Here is an 18,741-nt window from a genome sequence, read left to right on the forward strand (position 1 = left end):
ACTGTCTCCCTTAAGTCTACTAGCAAGTAATCAATAGTGAGGACCGGGTGCAGTCTGACAACAGGTTCTGATGACTGTAACTTGAACTCTGCGTCAGCTGCTTGGCTCTCAATTCCTACCCCATCCTGTGTGCAATATATAACACAGTTGAGCTTTTTTTTTTTGATAAGCAAATTTTTATTTTGTGAAAGAACACACTTAAATACACATACAGCAATCCAATTGAACTGGCATCAAAGTGACATATCACGGAATCAGTGACAAACAATAGCAAAACCCCCCGCCCCCTCCCCGGACCCCTCGCTCCCCCCACCCACACCGTCTCCCCTAAATTTGACCCCCCTAGCCATTTCCCCCATATTCTGCTAAACTTTTTGGGGCAACCCCGAGCCGTATACACCATTCGCTCCTGCGTTGTGCACCAGTCCACCCCCCTTCTCCATGCAGCGCATTTGGGTGGGTCGGTCTGCCTCCAGGCAGCTGCGATATCCCTTTTAGCCACTACCAGAGCAGTAGTTAGGCAAAATTTCTGATTGCGGGATCCGTCCAGCCCATCCGTTATACCCAGCAAAGCCAATTTGGGGTCATGGGGGACCTCCCACCCCAGGGTCTCAGTTAACTCAAGCTCAATCTCGCCCCAGTAGTTCCCCAGGCGCGGGCAAGTCCTTACCATGTGGAAGAAGTCCGCCGGGTCTGCCCCACAACGTGCAAAAGAAGCATCCGGAGAAAGGCCCGCACGGTAGAGGCGTTCCGTGGTCAGGTAGGCGCTATGCAGGTAATAAAGCTGGATGAGCCGCAGCCTGGCTGATGAGGTAATCGTCCTAGGTGCCATAAGGGCGTCCCTCCAATCAGCTTCGTCCAATGGTCCCACCTAAGCCTCCCATCGCTGCCTCATTCCGTCCCAATCCACCGGGGTGTTATTGACCAGGGTCCGATAAAAGCGGGAGATTCCCCCCTTCCCAAGACACCCCAACATCACCTGAGCTTCGGGCGGGTTATGGTCAGGGATCCTTGAATCTAGAGGGACATGAGACTGGATCGCGTGGCGTAGCTGGAGATATTTATAGAATTGCGAGGGGTGCAGCGAGAACCGGTTCTGAAGCTCCTGGAAGGAACACATGTGGCTCCCCCCCACACGTCGCCCAAACGAGAGTTCCCGAGGAGATCCCACGCTCGAAACCCTTCTAACCCCGCTACCTCTCGCAACCAAGTGCTGTGCCAGAGCGGTGTAACTAGAGTCAGTTTCCCCGACCAACGGGTATGCCGTAAGGCGGCACGCCATGCCAAGAAGGGGGCCCGTATAACATCCGGGAGCGACCGAGGAACCACCGCCCCGTAGAGCATGTTTTGAATGGAGGGGAACCCCATAAGCTGCACCTCCAGCCTGTAGGCCGGGTCATCCCACCCGCCCGAGAACCAATCATGGACCACCAGGAGCCGAGTTGCAAGGTAATACAAGTAAAGGTTAGTCATGCTCAGACCTCCGTCATTTGACGGAATCCGACAACGGTCCAGGGCCAGACGGGATCTACCGCCCCCCCAGAGAAACTTGGTCGCCATCCTATCCAACTCCCGGAACCAGGGGCGGGAGAAGGAGCAGGGCGTGTTCTGCAGCATGTAGAGGAACTTGGGGAGGATCATCATCATCTTATAGAGTGCAATCCTCCCCAATGGATTCAATGGGAGCGATTGCCACCTCAACAGGTCTGATCTGGCTTTATTGACCACGGGGGCCACATTGAGAGCCCAGCAGAGCTCCGGAAGAAGGGTGACCCAGATCCCCAAATATTTAAAGGAGAGTCTCCGGAGGGGAATATCAGACTGCCAGTCGAAGCAATCTCTAGACGGGTGCAGTGGAACTAGGACCGACTTTCTCGGGTTGAGAAGGAGACCCGACGCCTGACCGAACCGGCGAAGAATCCGACGAACAAGAGGACCGGAGACAGCCGGGTCGGAGAGATAAAGAAGGACATCATCCGTGTACAAAGCTATCTTATCAGGAGCCATCCCCGGCCAGTCGCACCCACGGAGAGCAGGGTCCGACCGGACCAGAAGGGCAAGGGGTTCCATTACCAGGGCAAAGAGGAGAGGCGAGAGCAGGCAACCCTGTCGCGTCCCCCGCCCAATGGGGAACGGGCGGGATAGAGCCCCATTCACCAACACTCTGGCACGTGGAGCCGCGTATAAGACCCGGACCATGGCGCGAAACTGGGGACCGAACCCCATCCTCTCCAGGAACTCTCCGAGATAAACCCACCCCACCGAGTCAAAGGCCTTTTCAAAGTCGACCAGCAGCAGGGCCAGGTAAGGAGAGAGGCGCCCCCGGTGAGCCATGGCGAGATGCAGGCGCCGCAGGCAGTGCCGAGTCCCTCGGTTCGGTATAAATCCACATTGGTCCGGGTGGACCAGGGAAATAAGATGCGGGCGCAGCCGTTGCGCAAGGATGGTAGCGTATATCTTAATCTCAGTATTGATGAGAGATATCGGCCGATAGTCCGAGCAGGACTGTGATGGGGGCTGTGTCTTGGGGAGAACGACTATCATAGCCGTGTCCGTCTCCGGTGGGAACGAACCTTTCTCCCTCACCTCTGCAAAGAGGTCCAGAAGCTGCGGAGCAAGGGCTTTCACGGTAGTGGGCGTAATATTCCTGTGGGAAGCCGTCCGGACCCGGGGTCTTCCCGGGAGCCAGGTGACGGATTGCTTCGTCGATTTCTTGCAGTGTGAAAGGCAAATCAAGGGTCTCACCAGCCTCCCGTCCCAAGCGCTCCAGATCCACTCCACTCGCCCCCAACAGCTCCGCAAGGGAGATCCCCGGTGCCCGAGCCCGGTAAAGTGTGGAGTAATAATCGGCAAAGGACTGTGCCACCGCTACGGAGACTGTGTGAGTCTCGCCGGTAGGGCCCACAATGAGGTACAAAAGGGGGTGGTGATGGACGGAGCATCAGAACCAATCAAACACTCACACCCAGTCAACAGATCTGGGTTTGATCCATCACCGTTCTTTAACCCACTCTGCCACCCCAGTTCAGACATGGCCATATGCAAATCAGTCTGACCTTGTGCCTCATGGGAACAGTCCAGCCTGAACTGCCAAGCCATGCCTTCCCTGGACCGGAAACAAGCTTCCTAGGACCGGTTTCTGGCATTTCAGCCGTCTTCAGCCAGGCTTGCTTGAATCCAGTGGCAAAGTGAGCAAGGGACTCACGTCTGAGCATACCCTGCCAACTTATGGCGAAGAAAGAGGTACAAAAGGGGGTGGTGATGGACGGAGCATCAGAACCAATCAAACACTCACACCCAGTCAACAGATCTGGGTTTCATCCATCACCGTTCTTTAACCCACTCTGCCACCCCAGTTCAGACATGGCCATATGCAAATCAGTCTGACCCTGTGCCTCATGGGAACAGTCCAGCCTGAACTGCCAAGCCATGCCTTCCCTGGACCGGAAACAAGCTTCCTAGGACCGGTTTCTGGCATTTCAGCCGTCTTCAGCCAGGCGTGCTTGAATCCAGTGGCAAAGTGAGCAAGGGACTCACGTCTGAGCATACCCTGCCAACTTATGGCGAAGAAAGAGGTATAAAAGGGGGTGGTGATGGACGGAGCATCAGAACCAATCAAACACTCACACCCAGTCAACAGATCTGGGTTTGATCCATCACCGTTCTTTAACCCACTCTGCCACCCCAGTTCAGACATGGCCATATGCAAATCAGTCTGACCCTGTGCCTCATGGGAACAGTCCAGCCTGAACTGCCAAGCCATGCCTTCCCTGGACCGGAAACAAGCTTCCTAGGACCGGTTTCTGGCATTTCAGCCGTCTTCAGCCAGGCTTGCTTGAATCCAGTGGCAAAGTGAGCAAGGGACTCACGTCTGAGCATACCCTGCCAACTTATGGCGAAGAAAGAGGTACAAAAGGGGGTGGTGATGGACGGAGCATCAGAACCAATCAAACACTCACACCCAGTCAACAGATCTGGGTTTGATCCATCACCGTTCTTTAACCCACTCTGCCACCCCAGTTCAGACATGGCCATATGCAAATCAGTCTGACCCTGTGCCTCATGGGAACAGTCCAGCCTGAACTGCCAAGCCATGCCTTCCCTGGACCGGAAACAAGCTTCCTAGGACCGGTTTCTGGCATTTCAGCCGTCTTCAGCCAGGCTTGCTTGAATCCAGTGGCAAAGTGAGCAAGGGACTCACGTCTGAGCATACCCTGCCAACTTATGGCGAAGAAAGAGGTACAAAAGGGGGTGGTGATGGACGGAGCATCAGAACCAATCAAACACTCACACCCAGTCAACAGATCTGGGTTTGATCCATCACCGTTCTTTAACCCACTCTGCAACCCCAGTTCAGACATGGCCATATGCAAATCAGTCTGACCCTGTGCCTCATGGGAACAGTCCAGCCTGAACTGCCAAGCCATGCCTTCCCTGGACCGGAAACAAGCTTCCTAGGACCGGTTTCTGGCATTTCAGCCGTCTTCAGCCAGGCTTGCTTGAATCCAGTGGCAAAGTGAGCAAGGGACTCACGTCTGAGCATACCCTGCCAACTTATGGCGAATGGCAGGAATAATCCGGTTTGCCCGGGGGTACGTGGCCAGCCGGTGGAGAAGCGTACCGTTCTTATCCCCCCAACCGTATACCCAAGCCACTGAGGAGCGCCAAAGAGTTTTCGCCGCCTCCATGGAGTGCATGCGTATCTCGTCCCGCAGAAAGGCCAAACGCCGCACCCGCGTGGCATCACTCAACGCCTCCTGGTCCCGCTCAAGCTCCAAGGCCTGTGCTTCACACGCCGTGAGCTGCTGGAGGTGTCTCCAGCGCTGTTGCTGCACGAGCCCCCTGGCAGCCCCTCTAATAGTCACCTTGCCGGCTTCCCAAAGGACGGCCGAGGAAGAAACAGAACCTACGTTATGTTGATGGTAGCTAGAAATCTCCCCTCCCACCGCTTTCCGAAAGTCTTTGTCCTGAAGGAACCAGGCGTTCAGGCGGAAAAGGGAGGCGGGCCAAGGTCCAGAAGCAGTGGCGAGTGGTCCGAGAGGCCCCTAGGAAGAATGCGGGCGTCTTGAACCCCCGCGCATTCGGTGAACGGGATGAAGATTAAGTCAATCCGGGCATGTGAATGGTGTGCCGCCGAGGTGTGGGTATACTGGCGAGCCTGTGGGTGCCAAACCCTCCACACGTCGCACAGGCCCTGGGCCTCGGCCCAACTCAACAGCTGCTTCACGCGAGCGGCTCTGGCGAGGGAGATCGGCGTGTAGACAGCGTTAAAGTCCCCCCTAAGACGAGTGAGCCCGCCGGAAGTGTCGGAAGTAAGTCTGCGGTGTATGAGAGGGCGGCTTGCAACAGGGACGGTGCCGCATAAAGGGACAGCAGGGTGAGTGGCCGTCCTTCGCGAATACCACAAACAGCAACGGCCATACCTTGGGAGTCGAAATGCACCTGGGTTAGAGCAAAGGGAAAAGTCCGCCTGAGCAGGATAGCCACCCCCCGGGAGCCCCTAGCAAAGCCTGAGTGCCACACCCTATCTTACCCGTAACGGGCGAGAAAGGGACAGTTATTGCCAAGAAGATGGGTCTCCTGCAAGAGAAGCACGTCGACCCCCATGCGCTGCGCATATTTGAGGACCGCCATGCGTTTGAAACGGACCAGAAGGCCATTGACATTCCAAGGCAAAATGCGCATGGCGGCCCTAGGAATGGGAGTGTCAGCCATATAGCCCCAGCCAAGAGCACGCAGGGCACGCAGAAGGGGGCCGTCCGCAGAGCAAGGCCCCAACATTAAAGCTAAGGAGGACACAGGCGCGGGGCCTCTCCAAGGGGAGAGACATCTGGAAAGCAGACAAGAGGGCAGGTCAAAAACGTCATGATGCCGTAGAACAACAACCGTGAAGAGGATATCCCCCACCAACATAATCCCCCCGAGGTGGAAGAGACAACCCCAAAACAACCCCAACCCCCCACCCCCCACCCTATACTTCAGAAACAGAAGCATCTGTCTCCCTAACTATGTGGAACAACAACCAAGCTAAAACGCTCGGGCTTGAGCGTATAGTGGACCCCTCAGTAGATCGGATCAAGACTAAATCCCCTGCCCTGGCCGAGAGCTGCAATTAAAGTGGAGCACGGAAGCCCAGTTTCTAGCCTTGTCAGCCCGGTAGGCCACTCCCAACCCCCCCCCCCCCCCCCCCCCGACAGACCACACATAGCAACAGAAAGTCAAATAACTGGACTGCGGGAAAGGTCCGAGGTCTCCAACTGCGCGGCAGGCAGGGCCGCGGAGCCCACCCGTAGAGGGGACTCAGCCCGGCGTCCAGTAGCAGCGGGACTGGCAGGAGCAACCGAAGAGGCAGATGAAGCTCCAGACGCCCGACGCGGCCGTCCCATGGAGCGCGTGACGACCACCTCTCCCTCTGCGCGCCTCCGGGGCACTGTGCGTCGCCGTCGATGGGTTCTTGACGGCCGGGATACTGCCTGTCCCTTGCGTCCCGCCGTCGGTGAGCCTTGTCCTGATCGATGCAGTGGATGTTCCTCCGTCAGCCAAGTCCAAGCTGCTCGAGGCGTGTCAAAAAATATTGCTTTGCGCTGAAAGATGACCCGGAGGCAGGCCGGGAACTGAAGTTGGTATTGGAGGCCCAGAGTCCGCATCTTCTGCTTCACCTCCGTGTAGGACCGCCGCTGCTCTTGGACCTCCCGGGTGTAGTCCGGGAAGATCATGATAGTATGATTTTGATAGGTGAGAGTTTCAGTGCGCCTGGCCTCACGGAGAATCGCGTCCCTGTCTCTGAAGTTAAGGATCTTTAGGATGAAGGGGCGGGGGGGCGCACCCAGAGGCCTGGGAGCCAGGGAGCGGTGGGCCCTCTCCACAACAAACCAAGCTGACAGGCTGTCTGCAGGCATCCAGGATTTAAACCAGCGCTCCAGAAAATCATCCGCCCGACCGACTCAGCCCCCTCCGGAAATCCCACCAGGCGAAGGTTGCTGCGCCGGGCTCGGTTTTCTGCATCCTCAGCATGGCGATTCAGCTCCCTAGAGTAGGTGGTCAGCTCCCGTACCTGGTCCTGTAGCTGACGGATATCGTCCTCAGCTGTCGATATTCTCGATTCGGCCTCAGAGATGCGGGTGGTGGCGTTACGCAAATCCTGCCGGAGGAGGGCAACATCGACCTTGACCTCCCCTACCATACCTTCCAGGGAGGAGCAGGACGCATTGATGGCTTGCAAATGGCAGCCAGATCCGTAGTGGGAGCTGATGCCGCCTCCTCGGTCGGTCCCGTCCCTTTTTCAGAGGTCGTAAATTGATCAATCCTTGCTTGGGTGGCCGCAGGCGTCGGTTTGGAGGCCCTGTCCTTGCCCATGATGGCCCCGCTTCGGGCAATGGGGGACGGCCGAGCCAGCCAGCGAGCAACGCAGGGGACCCCCGGCGACCCTACCATGGCCGGGGAAGCGGACGACAGGAGGGAGAGCGCATGGTCGGGGCCCCCACTCGCCTGGGTGGCCAGTCGTCGCGAGCCCCGTAGATCACCACCCGGCGCGCTGCCCGATACGGCAGCCAATTAGCCCTCAGGGACCGCCACCGATCCGCGGCCTGTCGGAACCCAGGGTGGTACGCCGCCCTTCGCCGCAACCCGCAGCTAGTGCCAAATTGCCGCTGTCCTCATTGAAGCCTCAGTGCCCAATCACCCCACACGGGTGTCCACGCGTTGCGGGGTGGCCCCCGGGACGTAGGCGGAGGAAGGGAAAGGGAGCCGGACACCCTGACCTCCGGCCCGCGGCCCGATCACCGGAGACAGCCCCGCGCCGCTCAACGGCCCCCGCAGGCCGGGACGAGCACCTCCAGAAGAAGCAGCACCGGCAAGGGGGGGGAGGGGAAGAAGAAGGAAAGCCGCCCCCCCCCAGACCACTTCCAGGCCCCCCGCTTAGCTCCGATGGCCCCACTGTTCGCCTCCGCAGCGCCGCACTCACCAGCCACCTTCCGGCACCAGGCAGCCCCCCGGGACCAGCTCCACGCTCCCACAAGCCCCGCCGGGCACCTCTGGTAGGAGTATCTCTAGCCTCATGGGGGGGGAAGCCCCCCGCGACTGTAGCTGCGAACGCCTCTCTCCAGCCGCCGGCGTCCCCGGGCCAAGGCACCTCATGGGCGCCGCGGGCTCGAGTAGTTGCCCGCCCGGGTCTCCGCTCCGGGCTCGCTGCGTCTTCACCCCGGGCCCGCCTCTTAAGTCGTCAGGCAGCGCCCGAGGAGGACAGGATCTCTCCAAACTCGGACCCAGGGACGCGGGTCCGGTCCGGGCCCCAATGCGCCCACAAGAGATTGGCCAGGGCAGCTCGGGGCGGATCAGGTAAGGAGCAATGAGGCCGGGCGCCCGGAGCCTTACCGCTGAGCGGCCATGCTGATCCGGCGCCCCCTAGTGCTCCTAACACAGTTGAGCTTACAGGGAAGGTCTCGGCCCACAAGGTTTACAGGACTGGAATTACAGATTCCGAATTGGTGTTGCTCTCAATTTCTCCTATTTTTACTAGTACTGGGGCAGTAACTTGGTTAATACGCTGCTGATTTGTGATGCCTACAACTTGGACTTCTTTTCCAGAGAGGGGAAGGTTAGGGACCTCAAAAATTGTAACAGTTGAACAAGTGGCTCCTGTGTCTATTAGGAAAGATATCCGTCCGTTATCCTCTCCGTCCACACACTGTCCAATCTGATCCACTTCTAGGACTGCACCAAGTATGGATTCCTTCTTCCCCTTCGGGCACCGTCATTGATATTGAGCTAGGGAAATTTCAAACAACATGGGGAATGGGGTTTCTTTGCGACATCATCAGATTCTGGGGGACCATGTGGTTTGGCTTCAGGGGTGGAATAGCTCCGTGCATTGGATCAAAGTTGTTGGGCAATGCTCCAGCTTTTTTAACTTTGTGAACAGCCATAGGGGGTTTAGGTACTGGGGGAAACTCTCCCTGTCCTGTTCAAGTCGCCCCTTGGGACTCTGTTGTAATTCGGACTGGATTGTATCTACACTCTCTCTTCCAATACCCTACCCTATTACAAATGCGGCACTGTGTAACCTTCTTTAGGGCACATATGTTAGTCCCTGCTACATTTCCCTGACCTCTCCCCATTGCAGGTACATTCATGCTGTAGTTAGAAGAAACTCCGTGCTTTAACATTCCAAAACTGGGATCCAATTCAGACACTTGGGACAGTAACTTAAGTCCCTTAATACCTGCGTTCTGTGCCAATTGAGTTTGGGCAGTAATTTTCTTCTCTTTCAGTCCCTTTCGTTCAGCCTCTGAAGTCTCATTGCAATACTTTGCATACTGTAGGAGCTCCTCAACTGATTTTCTCTACCATCAGAATATGCCTTGAATAATTTGCTTGCTGATTTCTGGCCTTAATCCATATACAAAATAGGCGAGAAATCTTACCATATTTTTGCTTACAGGATCATTCATCCCAATGTGCTTTCTACACTTTCATTAATCTCTCAAAATAAGCAATCACTGATTACTTGGCTCCTGAGATGTACGATAAATCTTAGGTCGATTAATCTCTCTTTGGGGAACCTCCCTCGTTAGGTGTCTTATGACTTCCTCACACTTAGCCTTGTCAGTGGGTGAAGGGGTATTTTTCCCTGACACCTATGTCGGTTCTTGTGTGGCTATTCAACGGCTCGCTTGCATTCCTCCCACAGGTCTTTCGGGACCACTACCTCAAACAGCATACCCAAGTCTTCCCACAATACTTTGGAGAGGGTCATAATTTTCTCCATCTGGGTGTACCCCTTATCAGGATTCCTTCTAAGCTTCGGAAGGGAGTTGGTGAAATTGAAAAGATCTGATCAAGACCATGGGCCATGTACATATGCTCCTCCTTGTACCTCTTGCAAGCAGACCTCCTTTACATCACCCCCAACTGTTACTTCCTTACCCTCCTTTCCCCTTTGCTTCATTTTAACCCTCTATTTCATAGACCAGAATTCTCCAAGCTGTCACTCTATTCTCTCATGCGTTCAATCAGTTCCTTTACATGTGTTTCCAAACCTCTCAACTTCAAAATCCACAATTTCCTTCTCACTCATATTCATTCTAACATTCCTTCTTAACTTCTTCCACTGTAATAAATCAATACCACATTCATCTGCCACCTTCTCCTTCTTGACATGAGCATCTTTTCCCACTCTTGCTGCATCGTTGCACATATAAAGCAACTCCTATTACCCGTAATACCCAAGTAATCAATTCCCACATTTCCTTTCACCAGCTCCTCAAATCCGGTCTTTAACTGGGATAGATGTATCCTTGAGGTGGTTTAGCTCACACCTGGTGAGCTAACTGACAAGTCTGTGCTGGTTGTTTGGCCCGTAATTTCTCTGCTGATCAGGTTTCCCCTTGGTAAGGGACTATGGCTATGCTTCATGTGCTTGGTGATGAACCTTGAGGTAAATTTGGGACAGACTGTTTCTGAACGACGTTAGCCGGTGTCTCGACTATGGAGGCAGTAAAATGACGCTTGGCAAGGGTAAGATACTTATTATGACTGATACAGGGTTTTGAGTAGAGGATGGAAGAGGTGTCTCTGTATAACTTAAGTGTACACGAGGCTCCACTGAGGATCCTGTGGTCACTGCTTTCTTGGGCACCACCGGTGCGGTAGCACTTGGCGTGCCCACTGCTGTCGCATTATATGGGGGCGTTCTGATACTAAGAAGTTCTTCTATGAGGGTGTCTTCCTCTTCCCTCTCTGTCTGTTTCTTTCTCAGGTTTTTCCTTTTCCTCCTTTTCTAGCATGCCCCAACTGTCTCAATTACCTCCTCCCTTCACTTTCTCTGCCTTTCCTCTTATTGCTCTCTTCTCCATGAATGAGCCCTTCTGCGATTCTTTAACTCAGAATCTTCCTCTTCTTCTTACTCACCATTTGTTGCCAAAGATTTAGCTCCTCAAATTGTGTGGGTCTAGGTTGTGAATTTCAATCATACACTCTTCTCCTCAGATTCTCTATTCGGGGATGTAGAAAGTTTTACTAAGCGGGAAGAGGATGCTTTTTCTCCTTATTTGCGTAATTCTCTCTTTTTAACGGATTCCCCATTATAACAAAAATTGTAATCAATCCAAGTTCAAACCCTCACTTCGGCAATCGTCTTATTCCTTCTACCAATCCCAGCGTGTCTCTGTCAAAGGTCACCCTATCACAGCGTGGTTTCACCATCCAATCACTGTGTGGTGTTATATTGATGCAACGCTCCAATCACTCCTAAGTCTCTTTTCCATTTTTACTCCATTTGCCTGCTTCGACTACACAAGTTTTCTCAGCAGGCAAGTTTACCGATTCAATATTCAACTTGAGGTACCGCTCGTCAAAAGTTAAGGAACATCATCAGAACCACACTTCTATTACTCCAACAAATCCAACAATCAGAGCCACATGATATTTGTCCTCAATTAGCGTTCACTGCATCCCTTTACTCTATGCTTACTGCAACTCCCAACATGCACAACACCACTTACTTCATTCCCTTATTTCAGATGCAGTCCCTATTAATACCCACATCGCTGGTTTCTTTCTGCCACCTCGTCTCCCCGAATCCAGGATCAGACTGGGATTGGTCAATTTAAATCTCGGGGCAACCCGTCTGGACCATGAAGGTACCGAACTCTGTTCTACAGCCAGTTGATTACAAGTTATGGATCGGCTCCAATTGGAACCATCAACTCTGCTTCTAGATCTGTTGGCGTGCAAATCTGTCTCAAATTCTAAATCGTAGGGTGCTCCAACTGCAAGGACCGGGAGTGGTGTAGTCCCAATACAGACTTTGGTGCTCCCCGACTGGAACCATCACTTTTCTAACCAAAGGAACCCATGCAGTAATGCTGAAACATTCTTGTAGGAAAGACTGATAAAGAATCTAGTTTCAATGCTTTATATCAAGAATTTTTCGGATAAATACGAAGAAGGTGTCATGAAAAAGTTTAGCAGTAAAGAATATAAGTCATAAGTACAAGGACCTCAGTACATTTCTAAATGAAATCCGGCATAGGTGCGCCTTCTAAAGTGGGGAACAGGAGGTCTGCCTTGCTAGCAAAGTACACACTCTTTTATATAGGGCTTTAGACAAAGACTTTCAGACATTCCATGGGAATACATGATTCTGAGGGTTTGGATGGACCAATACAAATAAGTTACTAGAAACATTTTACTTCAGACTACATTCAAAGATTCTCCCAGGATAGGAGTACATTGCGTTTCTACAATTCTGACAGTGATAGTTGTACAGGTCCTGCCATTCTGACAGTCATAGTTATACAGGTAAGCTAATACATTGTTTTAACATAAACCTGGGACAGTGAGAACTGTCCTCGATTCAGTACGAGAAACATTCTCTGAGAACACTAGCTGTTTACTCAAGTGACTAGAAAGTTCTATTTGGAACAGAAATCAGCTGCAGTTTTCACGTGATATATTGTGACGTTAAGAGAGATGAGTATAGACTCAGAGTCAGAACTATATTTAAAGCTGTCCAGCCAGACAGGGATAGTTTTAATTTGCAAAGTTAACACAAAAAATAAAGTGTGACACAAGCCTACATCCTACTGAGTGTATATATAGAGCACAAACATAACACAAAAAAAGCAAAAACAAAGGCTCAGGCAGAGCGAATGCTTGTATGTCATACATTCAAATAGCACAAGCATAGATGTGTTAAGACACTGTTACACATGAGTAATATCAATTAGAAAAGTGTTTACGATGTACATAGAGTCGACAACGTTTCGATCCCTTTTAAACATTTGTGGGATCATCATTAGCACATAGTGTTACATGCTTGAGTTAAATTGCCATAGGAAAAAACTAAGAACAACAGTAGCGTGTCCTTGTAAGGTACAATGATGGCGAAAAAAGGCCAACGGTCCAGTGGGACTAGCCACTGGTGTCGGTTGAGCGATGGTACAGGACCGCGTCCGCGAGTCCGATGCAAGGTACCTTAACCGAGGGTCTCGGTGGATTGTGAGCAAGCGCAGCAAAGGAATCAGTGCATCTTCACTGTAGCATGCCAGTCCTGTACCATTGCTCAACTCAAACCAGTGACTAGTCCCACTGGACCTTTGGCCATTTTTTGCCATCATTGTGCCTTACAAGGACCAGCTGCTGCAGTCCTCCATTGGCATGTTCTTAGTTTTTTCCTACGCAATTTTACTCAGGCAGATTTGTGACTGGGGGTGAGCGTCTGAAAAGTTTCAGCGCTCCATCCAACGTTTGCTTTGTTCGCCCTAAGTTGGCAGCGTATGCCCAGACCTGGGTCCCTTGCTCACTTGCTCACTTTGCCTCTGGATTCAAACTAGCCTGGCTGATGAGGGCTGTTAGCCCGAAAACTGCCCCAGGATGCTTGTTTCTGGTCCAGGGAAGACATGGCTTGGTAGTTCGGGCTGGATTGTTCCCATGAGGCACAGGGTCAAGACTGATTTGCATATAGCTGTGTCTGAACTGGGGTGGCAAAGTGAGCTTAAGAACGATGATGGATTAAACCCAGATCTCCTTCTGTTTGCATCATTTTATTGTTTTCTTTTTTTACTGCTTCAAGGCAGTGGGGCAACACTCCTGTGCCTTAGTGGAGGAGCTGCCCCGGCTGCTTACTCCAGTGCACCTCCATTCCTTGTATGTTCTGTCCTATCCTCACCCCCATTGATGGAGGCTTGCTCAGTTAGTCCCACCAGGTGAGGTCAGGTAGCCTCAAGGGTTAGAAGAGGCCAGCCATTAGTGTACCTCTGTTCTTGAATCTTTGTGCCAAGGGGTGAGCTGAGCAGCAGGTGTCAATCCGCATTAGTTTTTGTATCTTGCACGAACACACAGCACAGGTGAGAAGGGGATGCAGCAGTTTGATAGGTGCTGGTCACATTAGATGACCTTGGATGTGCGCTGGACTACAGTGAAATAGACAGGCCTGTACCTCTGACAGACACAGTAGGCGTTGGCAGACTCCTTTATATGTCAGTCCTGTACCTATAGTTGTCTTGTAGAGAGGGGCAGGGTCAGTCACCGTCCGGTCTGGGCCTGTGAAAGGCCGTCTCCAGCTACGCCCAGGCCACACTAACGTGCTGGGCATGACCTGAGTAGTGGCTGTGAACAATCCCTACACTGGTCAGAGTCCTCCTCTGCTTTGTCATTGACTGTACCTCAGGCAAACTTGGGCCCTGAGAGCGGTATGTGGTTGTGTCAGTCTGACCTTTTCTCCCGGCTAGGCTGAAGAGTGGAACCGAAAGAGACCACGCCCCAGCAAGAGACCCCTGCAATCTGTCCATCCAGAAATAATAACCCCATCTCCTCTGCCCACCGCAAGTGGCTCATAGTGTCCTCGCCTCCTGACCTTTCGAGAACCTTTAATTGGCATCCATTGAGCCTCTGCAGTTACTCTCTTAAGTATGGGAGTGGATTATCACTCTCCTAAACTCTTTTCCTTTCTCTGAGACGTCTCATCTGAGCTGACCCATGCTTCTGTGTAACAGAGGTCAAAGAATGGACATATGCGTGGTTCCCATCTGTAGTGAAAGAGAGGTTACAATGAATGGACTGGAATGCAGCCTACTTCAGCCTTTCCACCATTCACTTTTAGCGGTGTCCAAGTGAGTTTCCCAGAGTAGGGGAGTTAATGGCAAGACATAGCACAAGGTGCATCTCACTGTTGAGGCCCCACAAGACTTAAAACGGTCTGAGGGTCTTTGTATTTCTGCTCAGAGGAGGCGAGACACAGTTCAGACAGGACCACACAGACGAGCTAAAAATGATGGACTGAAATACGACCCAGAGTAGGTATCAGTTGTCGAGGTTACATCTGACATCTTAGCAATCCATTTGTGCCATGTTAAGTGAGGGGGCCATGCCAAAGTTCCACACCCTTCCTCACAGGTAAGTGATGTTGATATAAGTTTTTTCATATGCCCCTTGTCTTGTTTATCCAAGTGGTAAAGGCTCATAATAAAGACAAAAATGGTTGTTGTAGAAAATCCAGACTATACTCAATCTCGTTTACATTGTTGTCTACAAAGTGGGGTGGATAAGGTTCCTTGTGAGAACCACGCTTCTATGCTGTAAGATAACTTTATGTAAGGTCCTAGTGGCGGTGGTGAGTTAATTCCACTAGTATATAATAGCAGATTGATATAATTTCAGTTCAGAGTTTTTTTCTATCATATCAAACCTTACAAAGTTTCCTTGTGTGACACTAACTGCCTCCCCCAATGCTTTCTGTCCTCAGCCATGGCAATAAGGAAGTGTTTTCATGTCGAGGAATACAGCTTGCCGTAGAGTGGTTCTTTGAAAAGGGACACAAAGATATTACTGTGTTTGTGCCGGCCTGGCGGAAGGAGCTCTCCCGGCCTGATGCACCTATCGCAGGTAAGACCTCTCAACGTCAGTGATGGTTTCAGTGTATTGACTCATCCCATGCTATCCCTGGTTCAGACTAGCGCTGCCATAATGCTCACAAAGGTACAACCATATTATTTCAAGTGATCGTGCAAGTGAGTCCATGCCGTCCTTCCCAGTTCCCGCAGCACGTGCCAAAGCAGCAGGAGTGGCGCACCTCTGGGTGTGGCCTAAGAGTCTCAGTTGGTATACAAAGACGCATCGCGTCTAAGGAAATGGTCGTGGTCTGCAGTGAAGCATCGCCTTTGTTCTAGTATTTGTGGCAGAGTTGGGAAATAGAGCCCACATTCTGTAACAGGCAAAGTGTATTACAAAATTGCATTCCAAATTGCATTGGTTTAGAAAAGTAGAAAAGATTAAGCAGCCTCCTAATGACAGCTATTTTCCCTCCAACTCCTCACGATCGGGTCTTGCACTGGCATGCTTAGAGGAGAGCAAACTGGAGATGCTAACCCACCTCTTCTCCCAGTGGCTGTTGAACAGAACCTTTAATCTTTTAACAGAGAAGTCTTCCCTAGCAGCCCAAATATACCCTTTCCCCCTAGAATAGTGTTTTCTGGAAGTCTTAAGACCATGAACTACAGTCTTTCTCCCTCAGGGCTAATTCTTAGCAACGCCGTTTCTCCTCTTGTTGAGAGATAAATAACTATTAAGGTTTTTGTAGCATGCAAGAAGTGTTGCTTTTCAGTTACCTTGGAGCATCTTTGGTTGGGTGGAACAGTGTTGTGGAATTCGAAGTTCTGTCTACCCTTCACGACAGTGTCAATAGAGATCTGAAATTGCCTCAGATCAGAATCCAGTCACAGCCCAGAAATCCAGTGCAGTGAAGAGGGGCAAGTGCAAATAAATGGAGGAAGATACTGATCTGGAAAATTGAATGTCTTGGAGGACCATGTGTGCCGAAGTTCTCAAAGGGGTTTCTAAAATCCCAGACTGGTGAGCCTCTGTAAAGAATAGTAGTTTAATACTTTGAGCTTTGTGGGGTACAGGATCCAGAGCACCATTAACTCATGTGCCTAAAGTCATGGTCTAGCAGATGTCATGATGACGAAGTCCATACCTCTGTGAAAAGCAACTTCCTTAAATGTTAGTAAATACTTTCAAACTGTGCCAGACAGAAAAAGAACCAGAATGGTAAAGGGGCAGGCTGACAGGAAGGGGCAGGCAAACTGACTTGCCTTCCCGCCTACCTTAGGGGAGGAGGGCATAGTTGAGTGCATCCAGAGATGCCTGGCGATATGCCACAATGCACATGATGCTGTGTCGCCATTCTCAAACTCAGGCTATACGGGAAACCCACACACCATAAAACCAATGTGATTGGATCCCTGCAAACAGTGTTATGGCCAATATGATTGGTTATGTTGCAGTGAAATACGTTTTACTGAAAGTCCCATCACTTTTGTGAAGCAGCTTTGATTTCCAAGACCGGTATAGGGTGGAGAGGTAGTGGAATCTCCTCCACCAAGTAATATAATGCAAGGACTGCTGGTAATTATATTGCATTTTGAGTGTGGGAAGCAAAACATGCCTTTTGCTTATGATTGACACACCAGGCCATGTAATAAAAGAAAGGTGTAATTTTAATAAAAGCTGTAATAATTGCCTCGTAGGTGACAGCTAAGGGTAAATGTCACCCAGTGCACAGTTCTACATTTAAAACACAAGTCGGCAGAGAGGGAGAAAATGTGACGCAGTGGCTACTTAGATTAGCGTTGAATCTGGAAACACTGGTACTTCACTAAAAACTGTTATGATTCACAGTAAATCCCCTTCCGTCCCTGAGCCTCAGATGTTAGCAATGTGACAGCAGCATGTAAAATGTGCTGTTTAGTAAAGACACTCTTAAAAAGTCCTGCCTTCCCTGTCACATAGGTTCATGAATCCACCCACAACTGTACGCCACGCAGCCACCATAGGGTTCCGCTCCTCATGTTTGGTATCAATTGCTACAATACGAGCACTCTCTCTAAAGCTCTCTGCTGTTCCAAAGAGTCCAATCTGAGGTACATTAAATACGTGAGATAAATAAGACTATGAAACAGGAGGGAAAGCCCAGGATTATCACATTTGATAACTTCAGTCCGGGTTAAGTGAGTGGCAACTTCATAAAGATACCCTTAGTACAAAGGGAGCAATAAAGCCAAGAGACGAGGATGCTTGTACTGAGCTTGGTGTGCTGTCCTGAAGGCGGCTACCCTTCGGTTACGATAGGGACCGTCTACTGTCGGGATATCAGACTGGTAAATGGTTAAAACCACAAAGCACACGGGCAGGCTCTGTGGTCTAACGTGGTGTATACTGAGGCACCTGATGAAGGCTACCTTCATGGAATGTAGAAGCATGAGTTTGCATTTGTTGAGTCTTGTTGTCATTATGTGGGACTACTTGAAGGAGGGAAAGGAAGGCCTGATTTCATGAGCCTCCATGTGTTTTTTTACAGAAAGGGCGAGTGAAAGTTTGGAATTGTAAATGAAAAAGTTGGCAAATGATTCAAATAAATCTAGTGCAGACTGTGTAGCAAGAGTGCAGAGAAAATAAGGAATGCTCGACAGATGTATCAAAAGTATAGCCAGGAAAATGGATAAGATTGGACATCCTTTTCCACCATTCGAGTTTGTATTTTTCTGTTTATATGGCTCCTCTTGGAAATACTGCATTTGTATGAAGATAATTTCATACTTTTAAAAGCATTGTTCATGGAGTAGAGCTCTAAATAACTTGTTCCATATTGTAAAACCTACCTGCCTTTTATACTTGAAGCTAATACCTGTGACTGGCATTTTATATTGCAAATTAACAGTTCTTGTGAACGAGAAATGTGCTTGCTTTTGATAATTATTTTTAAAGCACAATAATCAGTCCATTTTTCTTAATATTTCTCGTCTTTAAAAAATAAAAATCCAACGCACATCAAATACATTAAATAATTTAACATAACAACTACTGCCTCTTAAAAATAAAAACCACATAATTAATAAACATGTGCTCTGCAGTTCACATAGATGCAGCCTCACCAGTCATGGATGGATCAAACGTACTAAAAGTCCTGATAAAATAGATTGAAAGATTACAGTTGCAAAATGGCTCCTCCGTCATAATTATCTTAATTTTAGAGAAATTGTTAAGAAGCGTTTCTGTTGATAGTTTCACTGTTGTAAATGTAACAATATTGGATCCCTAAGTACATTCTTTGAAAAGTCGCATTTCCCTGTACACGAACTTTGCTTTAAAGTTAAATTTAAGAAATGCAAATGATCTTCTGGATGCAAAGATGCGTGAGGATCAGAAACATTTATTAAACGTTTTTTTCACCATTGGTTTAAA

General features: G+C 50.3%; 1 protein-coding gene across 2 annotated transcripts in view; it reads left to right on the forward strand.

The window, feature by feature from the left end:
• Positions 1-18,741, forward strand: part of ZC3H12B (zinc finger CCCH-type containing 12B) — a 380,046-nt gene that overhangs the window by 350,090 nt on the left and 11,215 nt on the right. For both annotated transcript variants that reach the window (XM_085608288.1, XM_085608287.1), the window contains exon 3: positions 15,245-15,384. In XM_085608288.1, coding sequence (XP_085464414.1) covers positions 15,245-15,384 — 140 coding nt within the window. The remainder of the gene's footprint in view (positions 1-15,244; positions 15,385-18,741) is intronic.

This window comes from Triturus cristatus, chromosome 5_2 (genome assembly GCF_964204655.1).
Source record: "Triturus cristatus chromosome 5_2, aTriCri1.1, whole genome shotgun sequence".
NCBI lineage: Eukaryota > Metazoa > Chordata > Amphibia > Caudata > Salamandridae > Triturus > Triturus cristatus.